At 40.8% G+C, this 23,922-nt stretch overlaps 1 protein-coding gene across 1 annotated transcript; it reads right to left on the bottom strand.

The window, feature by feature from the left end:
• LOC141741584 (cytosolic phospholipase A2 epsilon-like) lies at window positions 1–22,117 on the bottom strand. Its single transcript, XM_074582431.1, has 21 exons — window positions 22,091–22,117; window positions 21,710–21,793; window positions 18,923–18,995; window positions 17,966–18,102; window positions 16,574–16,705; window positions 13,460–13,500; window positions 12,943–12,985; window positions 12,123–12,186; window positions 11,359–11,525; window positions 11,119–11,211; window positions 10,712–10,749; window positions 9,451–9,586; window positions 8,355–8,491; window positions 6,513–6,735; window positions 5,727–5,841; window positions 4,569–4,706; window positions 3,972–4,079; window positions 3,353–3,544; window positions 2,654–2,820; window positions 1,608–1,788; window positions 1–463 (listed from the first exon to the last, which is right to left on the bottom strand). Exons 1-21 carry the CDS (start codon window positions 22,115–22,117, stop codon window positions 225–227), a joined length of 2,535 nt encoding a protein of 844 aa, XP_074438532.1. The 3' UTR covers window positions 1–224.
• Window positions 22,118–23,922: the final 1,805 nt, after the last annotated feature.

The raw sequence follows: 23,922 nt of genomic DNA on the forward strand, positions 1-23,922 counted from the left end.
TAATCATGATTTGCCAATGACTTTAATGCCAGAACCAGCATGAGTCCTCACACATAGTACTGAATAATATACTTTTTTTTTTTAACAAGCTAACACGGATGTTCATTTTGTATGGATTCACATTCCCTGAATATTTATTATTCCCTGATATTCATTACTTAATGAATATCCCATTACCAAAACATTTGTATATCTCCTTCTGATGAGATTCATCAAAATATACTTCAAGAACTTTTAGACAACTGAGGTGACAAACAGTTTTTAAAGCGCTTCTTTCGTTCCACTGCAGTTTGCAAAGCCTGAAGAATTAAATGTTTATTATTCAGGATGTTGTAGCTGCACAGATTCAGCAACTTGTTGAAATTCTCCTCAGAATATGTAAGCAGACCGGTGCCATAGGGAGCAATACAGTTGGACACATCTACTCTTCCCTGCTCCATCTCTGTGGGACCCCGCTCCACATCTGAAGTAAGAACGTAGCAAAGTTCAACACAGCAATGTTACTGAGGTGAAAGACAATGCAAAATACACAATAACAGCCACAAGAAACTGAATTCTCTCTGGAAAAACGTTCAAGATTTAATCACTGCATAGGTACTACATCTGCTGCACTAATAAAATCCACTGCTTTCCTGCTTCACTACAGTCACAGCTATCCAGAATTGACTGGCAGAACAACTTTCCATGCAAAATACTTTCCTCTCTAAATTAAAGTTTTCCATCGGAATATTTCACTTTTGCAGATTTGGAATTTTGTATTTTTAGGTTTTCCATTGGGTATTGAGATGACAGCTCCTTTTCTACCAACTGATAGAAAATGACACCACGAAGCTCCTGGATTGGGAATTCTCCCTCTCAGGTGGCTGAGATTTTAAGTACATGCACCAGGACAAGTAAGATGATGACCTACATGAGGTCTTTTCCAAGAAGCTGGTACGTGGATTTTTGTTCAGTTTTTGATGAAAGTTTCCTGTGGCATACTAAATTAGCAACAAGAAAACTGGAGCTGATGCATGCGAAATCATTTGTAAACTGAAACTGAATCTGACAAGGAGCTTTGCTGGTGAAACAAAAAAAAAAAAAAAGAAAAAAAAAAGAATCACTATTTATTTTACTGCTGAACTAAAGAAAATAATCTGGGAACTTTTCAAAAGTGACAGATATCAAAGCAGCTTGTTGCCCTGGCAAATCCTGTGCTTCATTATGTGTTTTCAGCACTTTCAATTCTCAAAGTAAACAGTAAAGAAAGTTAACAAAGTAAACGTAGAATCTCATTACAAGACTGTTAAGTGACAGTGTTAGCTACTAATGGGTATAACTTAGTAGCTGCCTCCTGTCCTTCATTATCAAAGGAATGCAAACTGTTCCAGATGCCAGATAAGGGGTTTTGCATCAAGCTGCAGCTATTCATGCTTTTGATTTTGAAACTGTTCGGTTAAATCGCTGATTAGTTGTCCAACAATATATCCATCACAACAGGACCGGGAATACGATAACTTAGCCAGCTGAGAAGCTTGACAGTCTCTTGTTTTAGAAGAGTAACAAAATCAATGGATAAACTGGATGTGACGACATCAAAAAGTGGTTGATTAATGTTTTTAACTTACTCGGTGCCTTGTATTTTTGGAAGGTATCACACACCAGTGGGAAATAGGCCAAGATTGGTGCCTCTAAGCTGTCTTTAAACACATAACACTCCTTCAGGTGTTCCCGGTCTTCCTGGCTCAGCTCCGTGCCAGGGAATGGGATCCCATGCTCCAAACAGTACTCTGAGAATAGGTCCAGTGGCTGGTTCAAAAAAGCAGAGAGCAGAAACACAAAGAGAGGTTGAAATAAGGCTACCAAGCCCCATAACTGATATTTCTCTGCACTAGGTAATCTGTGATTGATTTATATGTTTACAAATAAGGCTAACTATGCACCAGAACAAGCATACCCTCTTTTTTTAGTATAACCTGGGTAATAGAAATTCGGTTCATTTGCTAACACTGTACATCTTTAAAGCAAGATTGCTGTTTTCTGAAATTTATAAGAAATTCTGATCATTTTTGTGATTTAGTGGTCAGAGAAGAAGATTTGGATCAGGAAATTTTGATTACACGTGGTGTTTTAGATTAGAAGTTCTTGAGTGTTTGCATTCAGTGCATCTAACAATCAATGTCTTCATGTCCTCGTACAAATAAACTGCATTAATTCCAATCCTATACCCCCTCAACGTTTCTTCAAACGCAGCAAAACGAAAAACTGACTGAAACTTATGCAAATACCAAGAGTCAAACATAAAAAAAAGCTCCAAATTTTCATTCAAAATAGCAAAATTATGTATTAACTAATTACTTTGCAAAAGTTAGTTAAATAACTTTTGTGGAACTTGGTACCACAATGACAAATCTGCACAGACATACAGAATAGGTAATCTTCTATGTGTCTGTGTCCATGTGTGTGTCCCAAAAACTGAAAATAGCCCCAGTAGAGACAGTGATAATATGGTCACACACAGTGTTGAGCAGTATGACTGATACGATCATTTAACTTAATAAAAACAAGACCATTTTCTAAAATTTAAAAAAAAAAAAAAAAAGAGAGAGAGAGAAATGTGGTAATTCAGCTGCTGAGGTCACACAGATAAAGAATCACTACTTCAAAACATCACCAGAGTCTGTGATCCTCCGCTGTAATTTAAATGCAGAATGACATCCACTTTCCTCTCTGGCCTCAGAAGGGGTGGGCAGCTGGTGTTGATGAAGAAAGCTGTATCTACCAGTTTGAGGTAGTCACCCATTTCATTCAGCTGGTTAGGAGAAGAATCCAGCACTGTGTCTGAAAGTCAAAAACTTCTATTATCAATTAACAACTGCAGAACCAAGTCCTTTTTTTTCCCAAATCAGTGTAACAAGGAAAGAAAGAAAAGGCAGCCCACACTTATATTTGTCTTTGACACAAAGCCCAGTTAAATATTTGTCTTTGACTCAATTTTAGCTTCTACAGCTCAACTCTGAGATCCGTAAGAGGGAGCAGTTCTGAAACTCAGCTTCATCCAAAGTGATATATTAAGCTGCTTTTTCAAATGGTGTAAATTTGTGGCTATTTAGCTTCAGTGGAAGCTGTAAGTCATCCTTTTGCAGCTTTTCCTAGGAAGACCAGAATTCAAGCAAACCTGCTGTAGCTTCTCCAAGACAGAGACAAGATGAGCATTAAATCATCTGGGACTCAGCAAAACTAATTCCACAGACATATAAATCAAATAATATTAATCAACAATTGCCTTTATGCTAAAACTTATCAAATATTTGTCCTCAGCAAGTATCAGCACTCAAATCGCCTCCAAAGGTGCATCTAAAACTACTGTTACCTTTCCACATGCAAAAGCTCTCGTTCTCTAAATACTTGTTATGTAGCTGCAAGCCCTTGAGGAAATTATGGTAAGTTGAAACCACTGGCCGCCCAGTCATCATTTCTCGAAGAGTATTGGACAGGCAACCTTTGGGAACAGATAAGCAAGTTGGCTGTTCATGAGGCTTCTTGGGCAGAGCAGGGTGTTCCTCTGTAGAAAGAATGAGAAAAGGGTATATGTCTGCGTTTGTTTAGAGTCTTTCTCTGATACTAATAAAAACAAAGAAAGAGGGGCCAGGCAGCTGAACTACCACAGCCCCGTCTGTGAAGCAGAGCAGATGAATTTGGGCCGAGGCAGGTTTCAGTGCCACAGCATCACATTGTTGTTCCCTGCCTGGCCTCTCCCTCCCCAAAGGACTCATGGCAACCCTCTCCTGACTAACAGAACTCCTCAGGGATGTTTCACATTGAGCAGCACAATGTTTTTTTCCTCTTTTTCCTTCATTCCCGAAGGCTTGGTGTCACCTAACCCAGAAACAGGACACAAAAACCAACCCTTTACCAAATGCCAGGTTTCATATTTCAGAAAGGTGTGAAGACAATGCAGATGCAAGTGAAAAGTAATTCAAACAACTAACCAATGTCATGCTCAGTGCCTCGGGTCCATCTGTGCCAAAAGTCCTCTGAATGACCCGAGAGGTAGACAGCATCCATAAAATTCTGGGAAAATATATTACTCCATGTGCCTTGAAAGTTTAAAAAAAAAAAAAAAAAGCCTTACTTAATACTACTTTGACTTATTAGAGCACACCTACAGCAACCTTCTTGGCTTCAGTCTCTGTGGTTGTTTAAATTAGCACTGGTGTAGTTATGAAATATTATGAATTTTAGTACGAATGTCAAATGCCATACCATTCCACATAATGTCTGGCTTATGACTAGGTCATTTTAGAAACTTGGGTGTTTATAAAAGTCAGACTGTGATTTTTAAATACTTCAAAAGATCAGTTTTAATGTGTGTGTTCTGTTTTGGTCTAACCTAAGAAGTTCAGCAAATTAATTGCATTTGTATCAAGAATTTGCTTCCTCTTCTGTCACTTTTGGCTAGTTCATTTGAGATTTAAATCACACCAGATACATTATCTAGTATACTAGTACTGCTGCTTGCAGACCAGTAGTTATTAGATGCCAACTCTGTGGTTATAAAGGTGATGTTTTTCTGCATAGTAAATCACCTTCCAAGAAGCAGATGCGGGACTCTGGAATCTTCTTCATCAGGTGACCCATGAAGAACTCGCTACCAAAATCCTCTGAACGAACAAAGGCCCCGTATTTCAGGAAACCCACCTCATAAGGTGTGAACTCCACCCACTCTGCAAATAAGCCATCAAGAAAGACTTATTGCAGACACCTGAACACATGTAAAAATAGCAGTTTAGAGAATCAAAAGCTGGAAAAACAAGGCTTGTAGCTTCAGCAGGTTGGTGACAGACAGTTCAAACCACCATGTTTTGAAACAAACAGGTTCCCTTCAACTTATTGCATGTTAGATTGATGAAAGCAAAAGCTAAATCTATTTCCTATATAACACTGTGAAATCTATTCAGCTTGGGGTTCAGGTCTATTTCTGTACCAGGAAGCAAAAATTGGGACTGAAAGTCCATCGATTGCTAAGGCCCTGCTCAAGATGTGGCAGTTTTAGTTCTTCTAAGTCAGTGATGACACCAGCTACCGTTCATTCTTAAGACTCCCATAATCACTGCCTCATGAAGCTGAAAAAAAAAACAAAAAACTCTGACCAACCCACTCAAACCTTGTCTGAACACATGGGTACTGAAGATTGTGCCTAGAAGCAGATGATCAGGTTCAGTTGCAGGACCTCCTGCTTTGTTTGGGCCAGAAAACACCATGGAAGTAGCCGGAGATCAACAACACTGATCAGGGCACAGAGCGCTGCTCCTCCTCAGATCCCTCTCTCGCTGGTGGGAGCTGCCTTCCACTATCACACTCTTCCACAACTTCCCTTCTCCTCCCCCAGCTCTGCACAGCTCTCTTGGACTACTGTTGCCTGGGCAGGAACCCCAGCAGCTGAAAGAGGCTGTGAGGAGTAGCTGGGGACCAGAGAGAGAAAGACCATGAGTGATGGCTCTCAAGGCTGCCAGCAAAAGGCACCTCCACCCCCAACAGGGCAGTGTCTTTGCACAGGTATCTCCTTAGTGTAGTATTAGGATGCATGTTTTTCATCCAAGTCAGAATCCAGATTCTGATGACAGGGGAAAAGGAAATTATTTAAAAGATTTATTAGCTTGGACTTACTGCAAAAGTTTTTGACATTCACCCAGCATTAAAAGAAAACTACTTAGATCTATAGAAGAGCATATAATAACCATTACCTTTAAAATCCAGAGTGCTAAAGTCATCCTTGACATTGAGGGACAGGTATATGGGCAGCGGATTCTGCCCCTGATTTACTGCCAGTTGCTGATCAGAGAGTTTTTGAGTACTTTCCTATTTACAAAGAACAGGAGTCGTTGTAAAAGATGAACAGGATGCATCGACTTAATGCGGTGTTTAAGCATGGACTATCAATGAAACCTCCCCTAAACCTCAGCAGATTTTGTTCTGTGTACTTTAGTTGTTTGACCGCACGAATGCATTCATGTGTCCCCTGTCATCAACCTTTGCCAAAGCATTATCACTGATGCTTCCAGGCATTTTGGAATGACGGATACAGTGAAATGTGAGAAACTTGTCTGCGCAGTCACTAGGATATGACGTGCTTTAAGGAAAGAAAAAGATATTTAGCTACCTTGGAGGTGCTACGGATAAAAGTCAGCCAAGGGCCTATTTCATTCAATACAGCTTTGTTTGCTGGTATGGCTAGATAATGCTGTGCCTGAACTTAGCTCTGTTAGAGCCACCTCTTCTCTGTGTGTTACTAGAATGCTCATTTGGTCTGAAATTAAAGATGGGAAATCAGTTTCATTAACACCTTGACTTTTTACATGCTCAGACATTCCCCCTAGATGCTTACATTTTAGGCTTACCGTGTTATTTTTCTCCTAAAAAGCCAAAGAAAGACCCCTCAGAAGTTTTGAGAGCCTTTCCTATAACCGAATACAGAACTTTAGACATGAAAAGCTAGAAATCCACCGGGATAAGGGATGGAAATATAATACCTGATGATGTAGCATACAATCAATGAAGAGTCCCCATAAATCTGTAAAGGACAGCTTGTGTCCCTCTTGCTTTCTTTCACAAAGCTCCTTTTCATAGTATTTCATATGATCCAACGAGAAACAGTGCAGCTTGCTCTTGATCACATGTTTCCTGATATCACCAATTGGTTCTCCGAGATCCTTCTGTGACCAATTTGTGTCTTCGTATAACTTTGCCATGGTCCTGGTAAAAAGAAACATACCGCGGTTCATGACCGGGCACATGACAATTCATGGGCTTATACCACACATAAGCATTTCATTTCAGGATACACAAGGCTCTCGGCCTCCAACTTTTACCTTGGAAGAGCAGCTCAAAGCTCAGGCAGAACTTAGACTATACAACAACATTTTTGCTGCAGGGGTACATTCAAACTCATCCTAGCTTGTTTCTTCTCACAATCAAGAGACTAATAACGCAACACCCATAATTAACACAAGCATTTACTAGAATTACCCTTTGATTGTCCAGGTTCAAGCTGCAGCTTCTGTCTGAGGCCGGTTCCCTGAGCTATTTCAGATGCCTTGTGAAACGTTCAGCAGGAGTTTAGCAGCAAATATTGCCCTGGAGAAGAGCGAGAACTGCCCTCCTTGGGCACGCAGCAGGCGGGTCACCTCAGACTTGGCACACAGAGGGCCAAGTCTGCTTGGGATTTCAGCTCCCAGAGTTTGGGCAGATTCCAGTCATCCCTTCTCATCCCCACCCCGCTTGTTCTAGTTCTACCTCATGTATCTTTTTAGAGCAGCCCTCCAGAGGCAAAACGTTTTAAAGCCCAAGACCCCTGCTAGTCGTGCAAAGGCAGTCAACATTGTGAGCGTCACACTCTGTGTTTCTCGGGGCTTGTCTTTTAAATTCTCCTTTTCAAGGTCGCATAAGAGTTGATCCAGACAAATATTACAAGAGGATTTCTGAAGTGTTGCATGCAACTAGATAACCCAAGAGATAACACAAAGCAAGGGAAAACAGTATTTCCCTGCCTTCATTTCCTCATTGCTGTCAAGCGTGTTCAGGGATCAGATCTGTGTCCTTTCAGAGATGCAGGTCCCAGGACTCCAGCTGCATTGCTCCTCTTACACGTCTATGGCATCTTTTCTTGACTCATGATTAAAATCTGATTTGTCTGCACTGGCAATCAAAAAGTTTACTTCTCCCCCTGGAAACAATCGCTATTTCTTACATTCCCAAGAAAATGCCAGGTTTGGGCTTATCAGGCCCTATTCAGTCCCTCATTGATAGCCATAAACAACCACTTTTCATTCAAAGAGAAAGACTGAAACACCTCTACCCCCCAACATACCGTAGGAATCTTTCCTGCCATGTAACTCTGGGAAATGAGAAATAGAGCTGAGCCATACAGAATTTTCATCAAAAACCGTACGTTTCCCCCTCCATTCTCCGTGTCAAGCACCAAGTTTATGACAGAAACAAGTCCCTCCCCCCGGAGGAACTCAAAACATACAGCACAGCAGAAAGCCACGTATCCAAGACACAGAAAAACTGCAGGTGGGTTTATCACCTACACTCAACTGCAGGGAGATTCAGGTAAACCATCCTGGCTTGTGCTCTTTTCTTTTAGTTTCTGTGCAATTACGGAAATAGTTATCACACACATTTGTCTCTTGTAGCTAAAAGGAGGTAAGGGCCACAGCACTGAGCGGTCCCATGAAAAGGCTGAGCACTAAAAGGAAGCCAAGCATCAGGAGTCCCAGCATCACACCGAGTAAAATTCAGCAAGGCAATATGCTTCACCAGGTTATCACTCTGCTAACACAAAGAGCAAGCACAAGCCCGATGCTCCTTACCATGTTGTGGCAGATAAACCACTGATGTATGAGACACAGTCCAAAACACCTAACTCCTGGAGACCCAGAAGACTGCCAAACATAGCCGTCATGGACCGCACTCCCCCTGCTGTGGTCATGACTGCCACCACTGGCACCTGCTCAACACACAAAGGCACAGAGTCATTCATTACCGGAGGAAATAGAGAAGTGATGGGCGTGCAGAAAAAGTAACAGCAACACCCTGATTCAAGTAGGCTTGGACTCAATTCACCTCCTCCTTGTCAGCACTTAGGTGTGTGTTTAAGTTGTGTAAAATTTGGTGGGACTTGGCATATGCTGAAAGCATCTTCCTGATCAGTGATGCTTCGGCAAGTCAGAAGTCGTAAGCATGGCTCTTGTACAGCATAATCTATTTTCAGATTTGTAAAGATTTTCTGGGTGTTTTTCATTTTTCCTCACATCTTTTCCCTCAAAACACATTTTAAAATCCTGAGTAAAACTGAGGTGAGAGGAGCAGAGCGAAAGCTGCCTGCATAATTTTTTCTTCGTCTAAGTTTACCTGCAACTTTTTCTGTTCTCCAGGCAGATGGTGCCAAGCTTTATAGATTTATTTTAACATCCTCTTTGTTACCTAGATTACCTCCCCCTTCCCTGACATCAACATTATATGCAATTTGGTCTTACTGTCCTCAAGGATGCAGCAGTTCTGTTAGGCGTTATCCCTTTGCCCCACAGGCAGCCCTTAACAAAAACTGACACAACATATTTATTCATTTTTAGAAACATACCTTGCCATTACCTTTAATCTCGTCCCCACAGCATTTTACAATCTACTTTGGGGAGGCTGTTTTTTGTTTTTTAATTAATATAACACTTTATCCTCTTTTATTAATAACAAGTCTTATTCCACTTGTTATTTAAGTTCATGAGCACTTTGACTGGGTTGACAAATGCTGTCCTGCACACAGCATCAAGGGATGGGTGTGCTGGGAGCTGAATAGAGCAGCAGAGGAAATCCCACAAGGGCATGTTCTCCCTGTTGCAGAAGAGCGTCTCTCTGACTCTCGATCCAGGGTGTTCCCTGATCCAGTTCCCAAGACGCTGTCCCACATACCTCATCCTCCTGCAGGTCTTCATCTAGATTAAGAAGATTTTTCAAAGCAGCAGCAACCACCTTCTTCCTTTTACAGATGAAATCCTGCTCCTCTGCACATAGGTCAAACCCCAACCGCAAATCTAAATTCTTGCAACTAGAGCATAAGAACAGAAGAAGACACATTTACCTGTAAGCCATTTCTTGAGCTACTGCTTAAGACATCAAGCAAAACCAGGAGCAACAATAAACCAGTTTAAAGTAAGGCTACTTCCATGCATATGAATCTTTCCCTGTGCAAATGAAAGCAGGTATATGGGTATCACAGGCCCCGTGGATATTTTAAACAGAATTGTGTCCTGAACTATTTCACACAATAATGAAGAAGCTAAATGAATCAAATTCTCTGCTGATGAAAAACAAGGACCATAACTGAATTCAAGCTGTTTCCTGTTTCACATCGAGCTCTGAAATTTGGACACCTCTTCGTGTTCTCTTGTTTTGTATGTGTTTCCTGAAGAGAAAACGTTTTAGGCAAAACGACCCTAATACCTTGCTAGGCTTATCTCTGCTAAGAACTTGTGCTGGAAATACTTGAGTCAGAAAACAACTCTTAAGTGTAACCCTTCATATCTGTACCTGATTATGAACATCACGTGCATCATTAACTCTATAACTTCTATTTTCATAGTGCTACTGTTTCAGGGGGTTTTCATCCAAAAGGTTATTTTGTCCCTTCTGTCACTCATAATCAATGTTCAGTAAAATCTCTGATTTATCATCTGCCTGCAATTAGTGCTTGCAATGTAGTTAACTCATCAGTAGGGGGTAATGTTGCCCTTCGGAAAATCATTGCAAGCCAGTCAAGAAATTAATTACTGTCCACTTGTTTCATTGAAAAACGACCTGCAGAGGGCTGGTAAATGCATGACAGTGTTAAAAACACGTTAGAAATGTGTTACATATAAACGTGTATGTATTATAGATACAGGTTACAAGACAGAGGGACTCTTAAGTATCAACATTAGGAAAAACATTGTCACCAGTTATACTTTATGACTACCTACCATCTATTCCATGCTGAACTCTTACCAACCAATTTAAAAGCATGCATCATTTTATTAACAATTCACCATATTTTAGTCTTCTTTAATGAACACAATTTTTATTCCTGGTTTCAAAATGAGCTAGTTTAAGCTGTAGCTCCTTTTAATCTAAAGATGGTATTATGAAAGGATAGGAGATGGCTTAAATAATCATTCAGAAGAAATAAAATATTTACCCATCTTCCTCCTTCACAGACACCTCATAAGATTCACCCTGAGAATCAAGAATGAAAACACCATAAATTTTAAACAGAATTTAAAGTTTGCAAAAGCAAGTTTTACAGTATTAGCAATTATTCAGGTATATAGTCTAATGACAAATCAATCTTTGGTCTCTTCTCAGGTCTTCTGCACACCACCATCACTGGGATCCTGCTTTTAAAATACTTTCAAAGCAATCAGCAATTCTGAATATGTTACTTTTCCCTGAATAATAGTTGTACTTTCAAGTGTGTGCAGAGCTGAGCATACATATAACTCAGCTAGTATATTTTTAATAACAAAATTAATAACAGACCAGGTATCACATAGACATAGCTTACACTTGTTGAAATAATTTCAAAAGCCGTCAAAGGTTACTCACTCTCATCACTGTCACTTTCTTCCCCAAGTCCAGAGAATGGAGAGGCACAGCCACGGGACTTCTTACATCCATTTCTCTCCTAGCTGAGCCATGCTGAATTAAAGTGGGGGAAAAAAAAATTGTTACAAGGAGAAAATTATTTACAATCCATAGGTACAAATCTACCAGAGGAGGACTAATTCATCATCTTTCTCCCAGAAGTTACTTTAGCTGTTATCACCATCCACAAGGAAAACATACACCACAGAAACAACGCTCCTTTGGCAGCGTCATGTGCAGTCTGGGTTGACTGTGCTTGACATAGTGGAACATGGTTGTTTCACTGCTTCCCCGTCTGCAGCGAGGACCTATGGAAACATCCTGCCTTTCTTCATAGGATCCTTTCATTGCGAACATGAAATCTCTCCCTAAGAACAAGCAGCAAACCACAGAGAAACGTTAACTGCATCTAGTCCTGAAAAATAACAAATAAAAATACCACAAGTGAAGTTTCAGCCTTAGCACAGTCAACATTAATTTGGGCCACAATGTTTTTCCTCCCCTGTAATCAGTGTGAGCAAGGGCCAGACTGAATACGCAGCAAAAGGCCAGCGCAGCATTGAAACCTCTCCCCCACCAAGTGACGGGGAGCATGTGTCAGACCAGTGGATGCCACTGGCAACGTTCAACACCCCCTGACTTTCCACCGTAGTGCTTCCGCTCCTGATAATCGTGTCTCTCCTATTTTACTTCCCATTCTCGTCACAGGTATTTCAGTTCCATCACACTGTAGTGATGTTTCTGAGTCTCCCGGCCACCTCCACAGTTCCCCTTAAGCTACGCTGTCACGCCATCTCCAGAGGATTCTCACTATTAGCAAGTAGGTAATTCAGGAAACACCTCAATCCCCAAGCAGCCCCGATGATACAAACAGAGATGAAAACAGATTAAATATTTATCTAGATTCAGCAGCATCTACCATAGCACAAAACGCAGTGACAAACAATTTAAATCAATAACCTCACTTGTGTAAGGGCTCTGCTTTTTTGCTTCATTCACATGCACTTCCAAACAGGAAAGTTCACGAGACTGGAAAAGACAAGCAATAAAATCACCAGTCATAGAAACAGTTCAGGATCCTCAAGGAGGATCAAGGGATCTTGTGGAGACAACAGGCTTGGCCATGATGTCCTGTGAACATGAAGAAATTACAGAGGCTGATTCTCTTGTATAAATCATGCAAGCAATAATGTGGCCAAAGGAGACAAGATAGCTGGGGATCTGTCCCATTACATTTAAGTACCATTCAATCCCCAACAGTTAACACAATTATTCTCCCCATCTAGGCCACTCCTTAAACTTTGTCTACAGAAAAGTGAGCTGAAGGATACCTACAACTCTGCAGAACAACTGGACAGATGGGCCTGTACTTCGACATCTTTGGTATGAAGTTGAAACTCCCCAAGAGAGCGGTGCATAGGAGGAAGTAGCAGCACGGGAGCATCGCACAGTACTTTGGACATAGTGTGAAAAGAGCCTTTGGCTTCAAGGTAGACCTTCAGCAATAAACTCTGCAGAGACACTGGATTCACTCCCTTCCCAAGTTTTCTTGTTTATCACCATTTCATCAGTGAGCAGCTCACTGGCACTGTGGCAGAACGCTGGTCCAAGCCCCTCCCAACACAGAATGCATTACATGCATAACCGAATTCAAAACTTTACAACTGCACCCGTGTCTCATCTGAAAAAGAGTAAAGGCTATGCCTAAAGGCATAGTACTTCCAACTGCATCCTTCGGTTCTGCCCTACCATAAGAACATAAGCGTAAAAAAATAAAACAATTACCACTAGTACGCCATTAGTAACGATGTTCTCAGATACCCCTGGACTGAAAAGCAAAAAGGAAAAGGTTTATTTAAGAGTGGGTATATGAGTAATAATCTTTTAAAAGCAAATAGTTCCCTGAGCTCAGTTTGTGTAGTTGCCAATGGCCATCAGCACTTTAATCTTTCACCTCTGTCTCATGCTCACTGCCAGGTCGGAGGTGCATAGCTGGAGGTGCATCAGAGGTCACATAGCTCCTAGGGACACTCCCTCTTCTTACCTCCCCTGATCAGCATCATCTCTCCTTAGGTCAAATTACAAAATAAATACCCACCCTCAGCTATAAATAGTAAGTGAGATTGTCACTCAAGGAGGGATTTCACCAGATTCAGGGCAGAAAAGCAACCATGGGGAAGATGCTGAAATGGGGTGTCTGCGCACACGTACATGTAGCCACTTCCCCAATGCTGCATTACCACTCTCTTTAAAATACAAAGTTTTCTGATGACAAATTCTGTAACGTTTGGGCTTCACTCACATGTTTTCCAGTAGAAATTCCACTTCTAGTTCTTCCTGATTCTGAAAATAAGATTTATTTTTCATTTAAGGCAAATGAACAAATAAATTTTTTACTTTCATAGAGCTCTGATAATTTTGCATAACCCTCCTTGCAATATTTTGCTATTCCCACACTCTCTGCATCATAATGTAAATGGATAGGGCCTTCTTTGGCCACCCTTTCATTTCACCGCTCGTGACTCACCACTCATCACACCGCTCTACTGTTTACAAACCAACTGTCTCCCGAAGGGGAAAAGGAGAATAAGTATCATGGAATAGGGAATGAAGGTCCCAGTATTCACCGATTAAGAGGATGAGACATGGGTCAATGAATGCCGAGGAAGGGAGGTATAACAGGTGAATGATGTAGGAGAACATACTTGAGAATAAATGGACCTACATGCTGAGTACTTCTGGGTTAAAACAAAAGAATTTGCAAAGTATAGTGACTAAACATTAAAAAAAAAAAGAGATGGTAGAAGAAAACAACTTGGAAAATGAAAATTGCCAGGGTGAAGGGGAGAAGAGAAAAGAGTTCCCGCTTCCGAGTGAATCTGTGAAGGGGAATGAGGGAAAGAGCTCAAAAAGGCCAAATCAAGATGAAAAAGGGGGAAGAGTGTAAGAGCAAGGAACAGCAGAGTAACACATCAACAACGTGAGAGGGACTGAATAACTGTATTACTTTACTACACCATTTGCTGGATCAGTCTGTGTGGGGGACAGCCAATCCAGGAAATACCACACAAAAACATGCATCAGAGAGATCTTCTATACCACCCACAGGGAGGAAAACACTAATTAGTGGAAGATATAAATCTTTTTCTGACAAGTGAGGGTAAAATTTTTCATTCATAATCAGAAGAACTAACCTTTACTGCCAAATATCCCTTCTGTCTGGCTGCACAACATACTTTAACTTTGCGAAGAGACTGTGAAAACTGTGTTAAGTCTGATAATGTAGCTGCCAAGGTAAAATCACCACTTCAGTAAAGGTGAAAAGTGAGTATTTTTGTATTTACTAGTTCATGTCAGTAAATGAGATATCTCAGGTGGCTTCTCTGAGAGCTGGATCTGTGGCACGTAACCCAGCAGCAGGTGGTTCTCGCCATTTATTTCTCCCAAAGTCTCCATTTCATGAGAAGTTAAGGTGGTTGCAACTGTTTGTAACAGAAGGCCAAGGGATGGATTTTAGAAAGCAATCACTTTACAGAGATGCAAGATAGACTTGATCAAGCATCAGATTGTGACCAGTCTATACTATCCAAACTCAGTGACGGTCCGTTCCAACTTTGTCCAAAGAACAGCAGAAACAATGTTCAGGAGACCCTGGCTCATAACATCTGCCTAATCGTGCCTGCCTTATGTTCCCATCTTTCTTATGTTGTCGTACACACACACTCCCACAAATTCTATTTCTATTAAGTCCCATTCACATTTTTGTGGGTGAAAAACCTGGAGCAAAGCAATGGAAAGACCTGTTATACCACACAGTGAGCAAGAGGCACAGCAGGAAGCAATCCTGGTGTTCTGACATTACCCATCCGGCCTCCTCAGCCCTCCTTTTGAGATACCTTGGTAGATGAAAGAAACCATTAAGGGCACAGGTGGCAGTACTTCCTATTATTAAGGTTGCCCAGCATGTCCCATTACTAAGTCACTTTTTAAAAAAAATTAACCCTAAGTGTTCTAAGAATCCATGTAGAGACCACAATCTGTGATGCCTCATGGGCACCTGAGTAGGAGTTGGGATCTGAATAAGGAAAGCTTGACCAAGAAGTTCCTGAGACACAGCTCACCTTGTCTTATCTCCCCAACTTCCACCTTGCTAAGCCAATGGGTTAAGCCAACTCTGCACATGCCTCAGAGCAAACTCACAGCTTGGATCACACCTCCAATGATCTCACTCACATCAGGCTTTTCCTACAGAAGGCCATAGTCAGCTGGAACAGGTATACTGAAATCCTTAGTAAGGATTTGCTTTCTAGAAGAGTAGTAAATAAACACTCTCCAAAGCAAGAGTAATGTAAAAAAAAAAAAAAAAAAAAAGGGCAGGAGCTGTTTTCTAGACAGCCTGTCTGACACAGTGGTTTAGAAATAAACAGAGCGCACTCAATTCCTAGGAACTGTAAACTCAAGCCCTGCTCAGAAGTGTGGAAAAGCCCTGAAGTCTCGGTACTACACAGCCTCCAAGCAGAGAAGGTGTTACTTTTTGTGGAAAGTAATCTGAGTACGTATTTTGCTCTCTTAAAAGATGGGTGCTATTTCTCCGCCTGTCCTCTCAGCAACTTTGCCCACCAGACATTTCATAGGAAAATCTTTATCCCCTCTTTAACAGAACCAAATACAATACCCTTAGAGACATATGCAGCAAATAAAACCCCTAGGTCACACATTGACCTAGAAAAAAAGAATAAAATAATGAGGAGATTCTCATTCATCAACCCCTACGCATTCTGCACTGGCTCAGCCCTCCTGAAAGAAATTTTTAACCCTGTAACAAGAGATCTTGCTGAGAATTCAAAAAAAAAAAAAAAAAAAAAAAAAAGTTGTTGTTTATCAGAAGGAGGAAAAAAAACCTGAGAGATGATCATGAGAATATATAATCGTTTACCACGCATGCTGCCTGAAAGCACAGGAAAAAAACCCTGGTGAAGCTGAGAGGACGTACACCTAGTGAGCTACTGGCCAAAGCATCAGGGCAGCTGCCCAGAAAGGGGATCAGGTTTGTTCCCATCCCTGCTCTGTCAGTCTCCTACAACAGCGACGAGATCTCTAACCACCAGCTTCTTTATTTTCAACTCTTGCTTGCTCTCTCTGGGTTTTTTCAAAGGACATTTTTGAAATGTCAGAAATAATCAGAATAGGAAAGCCATTTTGCATCTAATTGCAGTAACAACAGAGGGGTGATTGTTTCTGACCCCCCCTAAACCCTGAGCATTTAACTTTGTGCTTTAATAAGGTCCTTTTAACAAAGTCTTTGTGTGTGAGAACAACTCTAATATTTAATAAAGGAAGTAACTTGTGACAAAATTCCGATGAAGAATATTATTTTATCTATGGTCTTAATTTCACTTGTCTTTTCATTTCTCACCTCTGGATTCAACTCAAAATTCAGGTGAACTCTTTTTCCAGGTTGGATTTTAGCCACATCAAAGCGAACAGTCAAAAGCTGGTCATCTGGTGTAAAAGTATCCTCATCACAGACCGTCAGCTCCAGGATGTTCTGACGAGAGAGGCAGAGAAGGATGTTAATGCCACATTCTGGGACTACTGAGCCCAAAAGAAAGGTCTAGCAAGAGTCAGCATGCAGCTCTCATGTTGTTCAAGGTGGACAGACTCCTGCGACAGCGTGGAGCTCAGTTCAGATTGCGAAGTCATGGATTAACCCTAGAAGAGGTAAATCATCAGACTTGGCAATGAACAAGAGCTCAAAAGAAAGGTAGCATGAGGGACATGCATGATGGTGATATGCACTGGACAGAGTAGAGATTACACGTGCCGTTCATCACGATCCTTTGTGGACTCAAAATTACTATCTTGAGAAATTTTGGCACATCAGCAGAAAGTAATAATAGAAGGTAAACTCTTAGCCCTTTACAAATGGAAGGTAAAGCATATTAACAAGCCCTTTTAGCAAGATTTTAGTTGTAGTGATTCCCCTTGCAATTCCCCAGGGCTCAGATTACCCATAGGAGCATGAGAAGATGCAGCACTAGTAAACCACAGGAAGCTGAACTGGTGTCTAGACCTTTTATCACTCACGCTCTGACTGCTAATCTATTTCTGCTAACTATGCAAACATCTTAACAGTTGTTACAACTGCTCTGGGACAGAAAGAAGCATTCAACTTTATTCCAGAAGATCAATAACCCGCTGAGCTTACATTCATTCAAAGCATGAGGCAGACTTTTATTACAGGCTTCTGTTACAAGGCTGTAAGTCGAATGTGTGTTTTGCTTTCTTATAGACTATCAGGCTTTTGAAAGTACGCCTGTTTAATGATGGAATGGTTAGTATTAAGAGATAATTTAAAATTTTTAAAAAACAGCATTAAGTTATGGTACCTCCTATAATTTACAAATGGCATCACTGTTGCTGTATAAAGCGGGTGTTACAAGTTCATGGCAACATACAGCAAAAATGCCTTCACAGTTGCATACAAGAAAACATAACTAATCCTCTAAAGAGTTTGTAAAACCCGCCATCCAGTTCATGGGGTTCTAGTGCTTAGAAGATGACAGAGACCAGTCAGGGCACCAGAGAATCCATACCAAGGCTTGCATACTTACTTGCTGGTAGGAAACAGCATCTGTCGTGCCGTCTCTGTTGCTTTCTGTACCTTTCCGTTACCATCCTACCCCTCAGCAGAACTGAGTTCAAGCCCCTATGTGAGCCTCAAGGCTCTCCTAAAGAGCCTGCACGCAGCAGGTGAAGATGTCCCCTTTAGAAAGCATCTGCTCCCTGTCACAGGTGCAGATCCTACCTTTACTTCACTTTGTATCATGAAGTGGAAAGTTTCATTCCAGACAGGGTTTCTGCAGTTGCGTACAGTTCTTGTCCAGGCTTCCCGGCATGAAGCTGTTGGCAGCCACAGCCTGATGTAGCAATCAGTTTGGCTCACTGTGTTAACAAAAAGGTGCGTAATTAGCACAGCAGTACTTTTCTATTATGTCTTTTGCTCAGTCAGGGGAGGAAAGATTAACCTCTGAGGAGTCCTAAGTATTTCATTAGACCCAAAGGCGTGCGTTTAGAGTTATTTAACTTTTCTATCTATATTTATACCAATTCCAAACAAAAGGCAATTTTAAACCACTAATTCTATATGAAAACAAAAGCGAAAATATTCAGTTTCAACAGTACTGAAGTATTCCTTCTCTTCTGATCTTTTTGCTTCTATTTTCAAATATTTTCCAGGTTCCAAACAAATTCATATACGTCTTCACTTCCTGAAACTTGTTTTTTTTCAAAAAAATGAAGAATTTAGTTTTGGGGATTTTTTTGACCTGGTCCTAATTGTAATGCACAAGTCATTCACTGTGATTGATATAGCAATGAAGACACAAACACAGAAGCACCCAACACAACTACCGACTTCCGCTGTAGCTTCCACAAATATGCCCCTCTCCGAAGGGAAATAGACAAGCGGTGCATAAAGGGGAACTGAAGAGTGTGCGGAAAGGGAAATATCACCGAGCAGCAAGTGAAGGGAAGGATAACTTCTTTCCTGACATAGAATTTCTATTCTATTTCATTTGTGTTGTTAACATTTTTCTAAATTATTTTAATTGAGTCTAAACAGAAATGAGAACAGATACAACTTCTTCAGACAAAAAAAACCTGAGACATTACTGTAATCCAAGCAGCAGCTGTACAAGAGCATTAAATTCAGGTGGCAGCGACTTTCTGGTTAACCTATAAATGTGCCATTGCTAATACTTACACAGATCTGCTTTGCGGAGATTTCTCATGCTTATAATTTTTACAGTAAGCCAGCATAACCGAGGCACTTCTGGCTGCAGAACAATGAGAAAAATACCTTCATTATTAGCAAGTAACTCAGATATAAGTAACACAGCCTATACTATAGCATGGCAAAGGCCATTCTCTCATTAACACAGTGAATATAAGTTCACTTTAATTATTTGAGACAATTTCTGAGAAGAAATACTTTCTTGTGATTTGATACTCTGTAATGTCAGATTCCAGCTAGTTTACTAACCAGTTGTGTTTAAGTTTTCTAAAGATTTAGGTTTTGGAGGTTAAGTTTTAATGCAGGGAGTAGTAAGAAATATCACAACATAGTTTTCACCAAAAAAAAAAGTCATTACATAATCGCCCCTGTAAAATCCAGCTACCATTAAACTACAGGGTTTGCTCCTCAAATTTCAGGCCAAATGCAACAGATTACAGCACACCACTTCCCGGTGTGCCAGCTGGGGGACCACAGGACGCTTCCTTCCTCTGGCAGGGACGGGTGCCCATCTGCCGCATAACATTACTGCGGAACAGGACAGATAGCCTCCCATTTTATAATGTCCCGTGAAGGTATCACTGCTACTGCTCAATCTGGCTGTGGGATAGGTAACGCCATAACGGCCTTCACCATAAAAAAAATACCTGACCCTTAAAAGGAAATAAGTGACTAAAAAAGGGAGAGAATGGTTCTAGAAGTGAACAGCCCCGTATGGAACTCCAGAGCTCTTCGGTTACGCCAGCAGGAGAAAGGCTGAAATCAGAAGCTTGGGGTAGGCTTTCTTCCATTTCACACGTAGGTCCGGCTCCCTGTAAAGGCAGCTCAAGCATTTCAGTGCAAATTTGACAAAAGGAAGAAGCAGCTGGGGTTTTTTGTTTGTTTGTTTGTTTGGGTTTTTTTTTGTTGCCTCTGTATGACACTGAGTAAAGATAACCTATCATCCATAAATAAGGTCTACATTAATCAAAATGAAACCATGTTACCACAAAACGCAGAACTGACATGTGTACATTAACCGGGAGCTGGAGGAAAACAAGAACTGAAGAAAGCATGAATCACAAAATCTCTAAATAATGTAAGAAAATGGAAAGTTGCAAACACAAAACAAATTGCAGATTTGAAAAGATGAGGGTAAAATTGCTAGTGTGTTAGATTATGAAATTAAACAAAAAGAAGCAAGAATAAAAGTTACAATTGCATACGAATACAAAAACACACAAACAAAAAAAAACCCAACACATCAACAACATAAGCACAAATAGGTGATCCAGAACACCCTGGCTTACTCAGGACTTTTGCATAATAAATTATTTTTAAAGTCTGTTCACATGGAGGAACACTAGGTTGACCTGATTGATTTACCAAGGAGGAGAACTGAGGTACAGCAATATGTTGACATCCCATAGTGCAGAGCTCTATGGGGGAATAGCTTGAAGGCCCCACAACCCTCTCCGTTTTTTGTTTTCTCCCTCCACCCCCTACCATAGCTACAGACAGCCCTGTGTCTACTTGGTTACAGGAAAAACAAGACAATCTTGAACATCAGAAGTAAAATACTACATACAGAAGCAGTAGCTCCATTAATTAAATTGAAAGAAGCAATCAAATCTTCAAAACATCGTGATTTCTGAGAGACTGGAGAAACTTAGACCTCCTGGTGGTACCTTTTCTTTTGGTATGTCAGTGTCCTGACAGGAGAAGATTAACCATCTAAAAAGCAGTAAGTCACCAGGCTAGATGCTATTTACAGCTCACTGGAAAAATTCTCAACCCAATAGTTTTCTCTCAGAAACTGCCACTTGAACAAAACCAGCAGGTCTGGAAGAAACCCGTCAACCTCAGCAAAATTTTTGGCTGCAATGTTTCCGGAGATAGAGAGAATGATAGGAATAGATGATCTGAACTGCTGAAAGCTCAGTTTTTCATCCCAAATACAGAGAATTAATTTTTCATCCTCAGCGTTAGTACCATCCATATCCAGGAATTTGGAGAAAACTTATCCATGAGATTACTGAAGAAAATATGCAGACACAAAACCAATTACTACTCCACAGTGCTAGTAGGTAGGGAGTTCACTGCTCTCCCAAATCTAGCAAAGAGTTAGCCTCATACTTCTGCACTGAACGCAGCTAGGGACCAGATTCAGGGAACTCAGGGGGAAAATATCTCACATCCTGCAATTTTTAGAAGTTTTTTTAGGTTATCATTTAATATCATTTCAAACAGCCATTACTCAGAAAAGGGAATAATTTGTTACATATCCAGTATGTACCACATTCAGAACCCTCCAACACCTTGTACCAGTTCAGTTTCATAAAAATTAGCATTCAGAATTATTTTAAGTGGCAGGCGCAGAATAATCTATTTTATCTGCTGCTCTGCCTCCATAAAGCAAAGGAAAAATAATTTGAAGACTGAGCCTTGGGTGTTATGAGGTACAACTACCACCTTACACTGATGTCACACTAAAATCCAGCTCTCCCGGTTCCTTGCCCAGCATCTGAACCACAAATGCATCACCTTCCTCACCTTCCCAACCCTGAAGACACAGTGAATGTTTTCCGCTCTGGAGAGCGCACTCACAGAAGAAACAAATATTCCCTTAAACTAACCGTTAAAAAATATCACCTCTCTTAGTAACAGTTAAGCTTAGGGAGAGACAGGAAAGGCTAATGGAAGACTGCAGGTAGCACACCATTGTTCGTACCCCACAGCCCTCTCCCTGCAACCCAGAAGCTGCCCTGTGTACAGTACCTCGTCTTCAGCGCTGTGCGGTCTTTCATGATTCTTCCTTCCAGTTCCAATCTTCCTGTGCGGGTTTGCTCGAATGAACCAATCCTGAGGACAAGGAGCCAAGAGAGAGGCCAGTGATGAAACCCAGCAGTCAACAATTCCTAGTTTTCAGTTTCTACTCAGTTTCGCCGTGGCAATAGCAGGGAGCCCTACCATTTCCCCTCCTGATGATCAGATACATCTTCATCTCACCAGGACTAACTATCTGCTGCTCTTGCTAATCTGACCACTGCAGACCTGTTTGACATTTAAGGATCAAAACTCCCCAAGCATTTGCTTTTAACGAATCTCAACGAAGATAGCCAAACCGATCCTCCTGCCCCACCACTGGTTTTCTCTTACCAAAGGTGAATAGGCTGACGATCCCATAAGTATCTCTGTTTCATAAAAGACAAGACTATAATGGTCCAGTCTGTATGTCTCACAGCTGGCAGGTGCTCCTGGACCACGCTATTTTCCAACCAACTGAGGCAGGGAAGAAGAGCTGTATAGATTGACTCATAGCTCCACCTCCCACTGATTTCAAAAGCACAAATTATGCACTTATTCTGTGCCACATGAAGATTACTCTTTCTTTTTTTTTTTAAAACACCGCAGTGATTTAGGGGAAAGGAAGAGGTGGGTCAAACATTTTGTCATAGGCTAATTCCAAAACAAAATAGTTATCCACCACTGTACGGTTTGAATAACCACACACAGAGCGATATCGTTGGGGCAGTTGCAACTCTCACAAACTAGAGAAGACCTAACAGAACATTGCAGCTACTGATATCTACTGCTACTTTCTCTAGTCTTAAAATCCATACCTGCCCTTTGGCAGCACCTCCAGCAGCATTCCAGCACCCACTGGCTCCTCCAGCCAGATGCGCAACTGCAAGGGATTTTGCCAAGTTCACTGGAAATTACAGCTACCACACGGAGGGTGGCTCTTATGGGCAGTGGCAAATAGTTAAAGAAAACAGTCTGTAGCTTTCCTTCTTTCTTATTTCTGCTACATAAGGGATGTCGCGGGGTAAACAGAGCCAGCAGGAACTTTTGTTATTGAAACCTTTTTTAATGAAAGTGCTACTTTCAATTAAGTTATGTTAGAAACTGTAAGAGCTTTAACACAAAAAACTACATATAATTTTTTCCCAAAAATATTTAAACATTCATGTTAAAAATGTCAATTCTGATTTCTTTTTCATTTTAGAATAATTTCATATTATTTTTCTGTAATAGCACTCAATATGTAATAACAAAATTACCTAGTACCATTACTAAAATACGACAGAAGTCGGCTATTGCATTAAACACTTTTAAAATTGCTGAAACCGGCTGTTATTCACTAGTGAGAAATTACAGTTGAAATAAGGGTTTTTTTAAAACTGTTTATTTTATTTTTTAGAATTCCCAAGTGTCTAAGTCAGACAGAAAATCCCTTTTTGAAACAGCAGGACTTCTTATGGAAAAAAAAAATAAATCTGACTTTCAACCATTTGTAATGAAAGAATCTGACTATTCAAACTGTCCTGTAGAGGAGAGCTGCCTTAGATAAAGTTTCAAATGATCATTATAATTGGTCTGGTCTTTCATAAACTCAGGCATTGAATATGTAAAATTTCCTGCTTTAGGTTGTACTATCATTTATGCAAAAGAGTGTGATGAGTTCCCAGCTACAGGTTTTTGTTGGGCTGTTTTGTTGTTTTTTTTTTTATTTTGTGGCACAGTCTTATTACAATAGAGATCTATTTCATTTGATAATGCTTTTGAAGTAACACTCCCTGCTTTGAAACACAAGATGCAGCTCACGCTGTTACAAGAGGTTGAACACGAGAGGCGTTGCATCACTTACCTCAGGCTCTGAAGTCATTTTATGGCTCAGTTTGAGGACGGTGGATTCTCTCCAGCTCTTCAAGAGCAAAAGTTACCCATCCAGTTCGATAATACGCCATGCTCCCCACTCAACTCCCACCCTTTCCACCATCTCAACGTTTGGGCCTTTTGTGGATTTCATAAATTAAAGCAAGCAATATTAACTGCTCAAGCAGCCTTGTGGCTATGCTACCGCGCTTGATCTGTACTTCACCAGAAAGCAGAACTCCAGTTAAACAGCTCTCCCATGCAAAAGCAGATGTAGCCCAACAGTAGTAGGAAGTTACATGATAACCTGACAGCCTGCATCGCGAACAGCG

The sequence above is a fragment of the Larus michahellis genome, chromosome 4 (genome assembly GCF_964199755.1).
Source record: "Larus michahellis chromosome 4, bLarMic1.1, whole genome shotgun sequence".
Taxonomy (NCBI): domain Eukaryota; kingdom Metazoa; phylum Chordata; class Aves; order Charadriiformes; family Laridae; genus Larus; species Larus michahellis.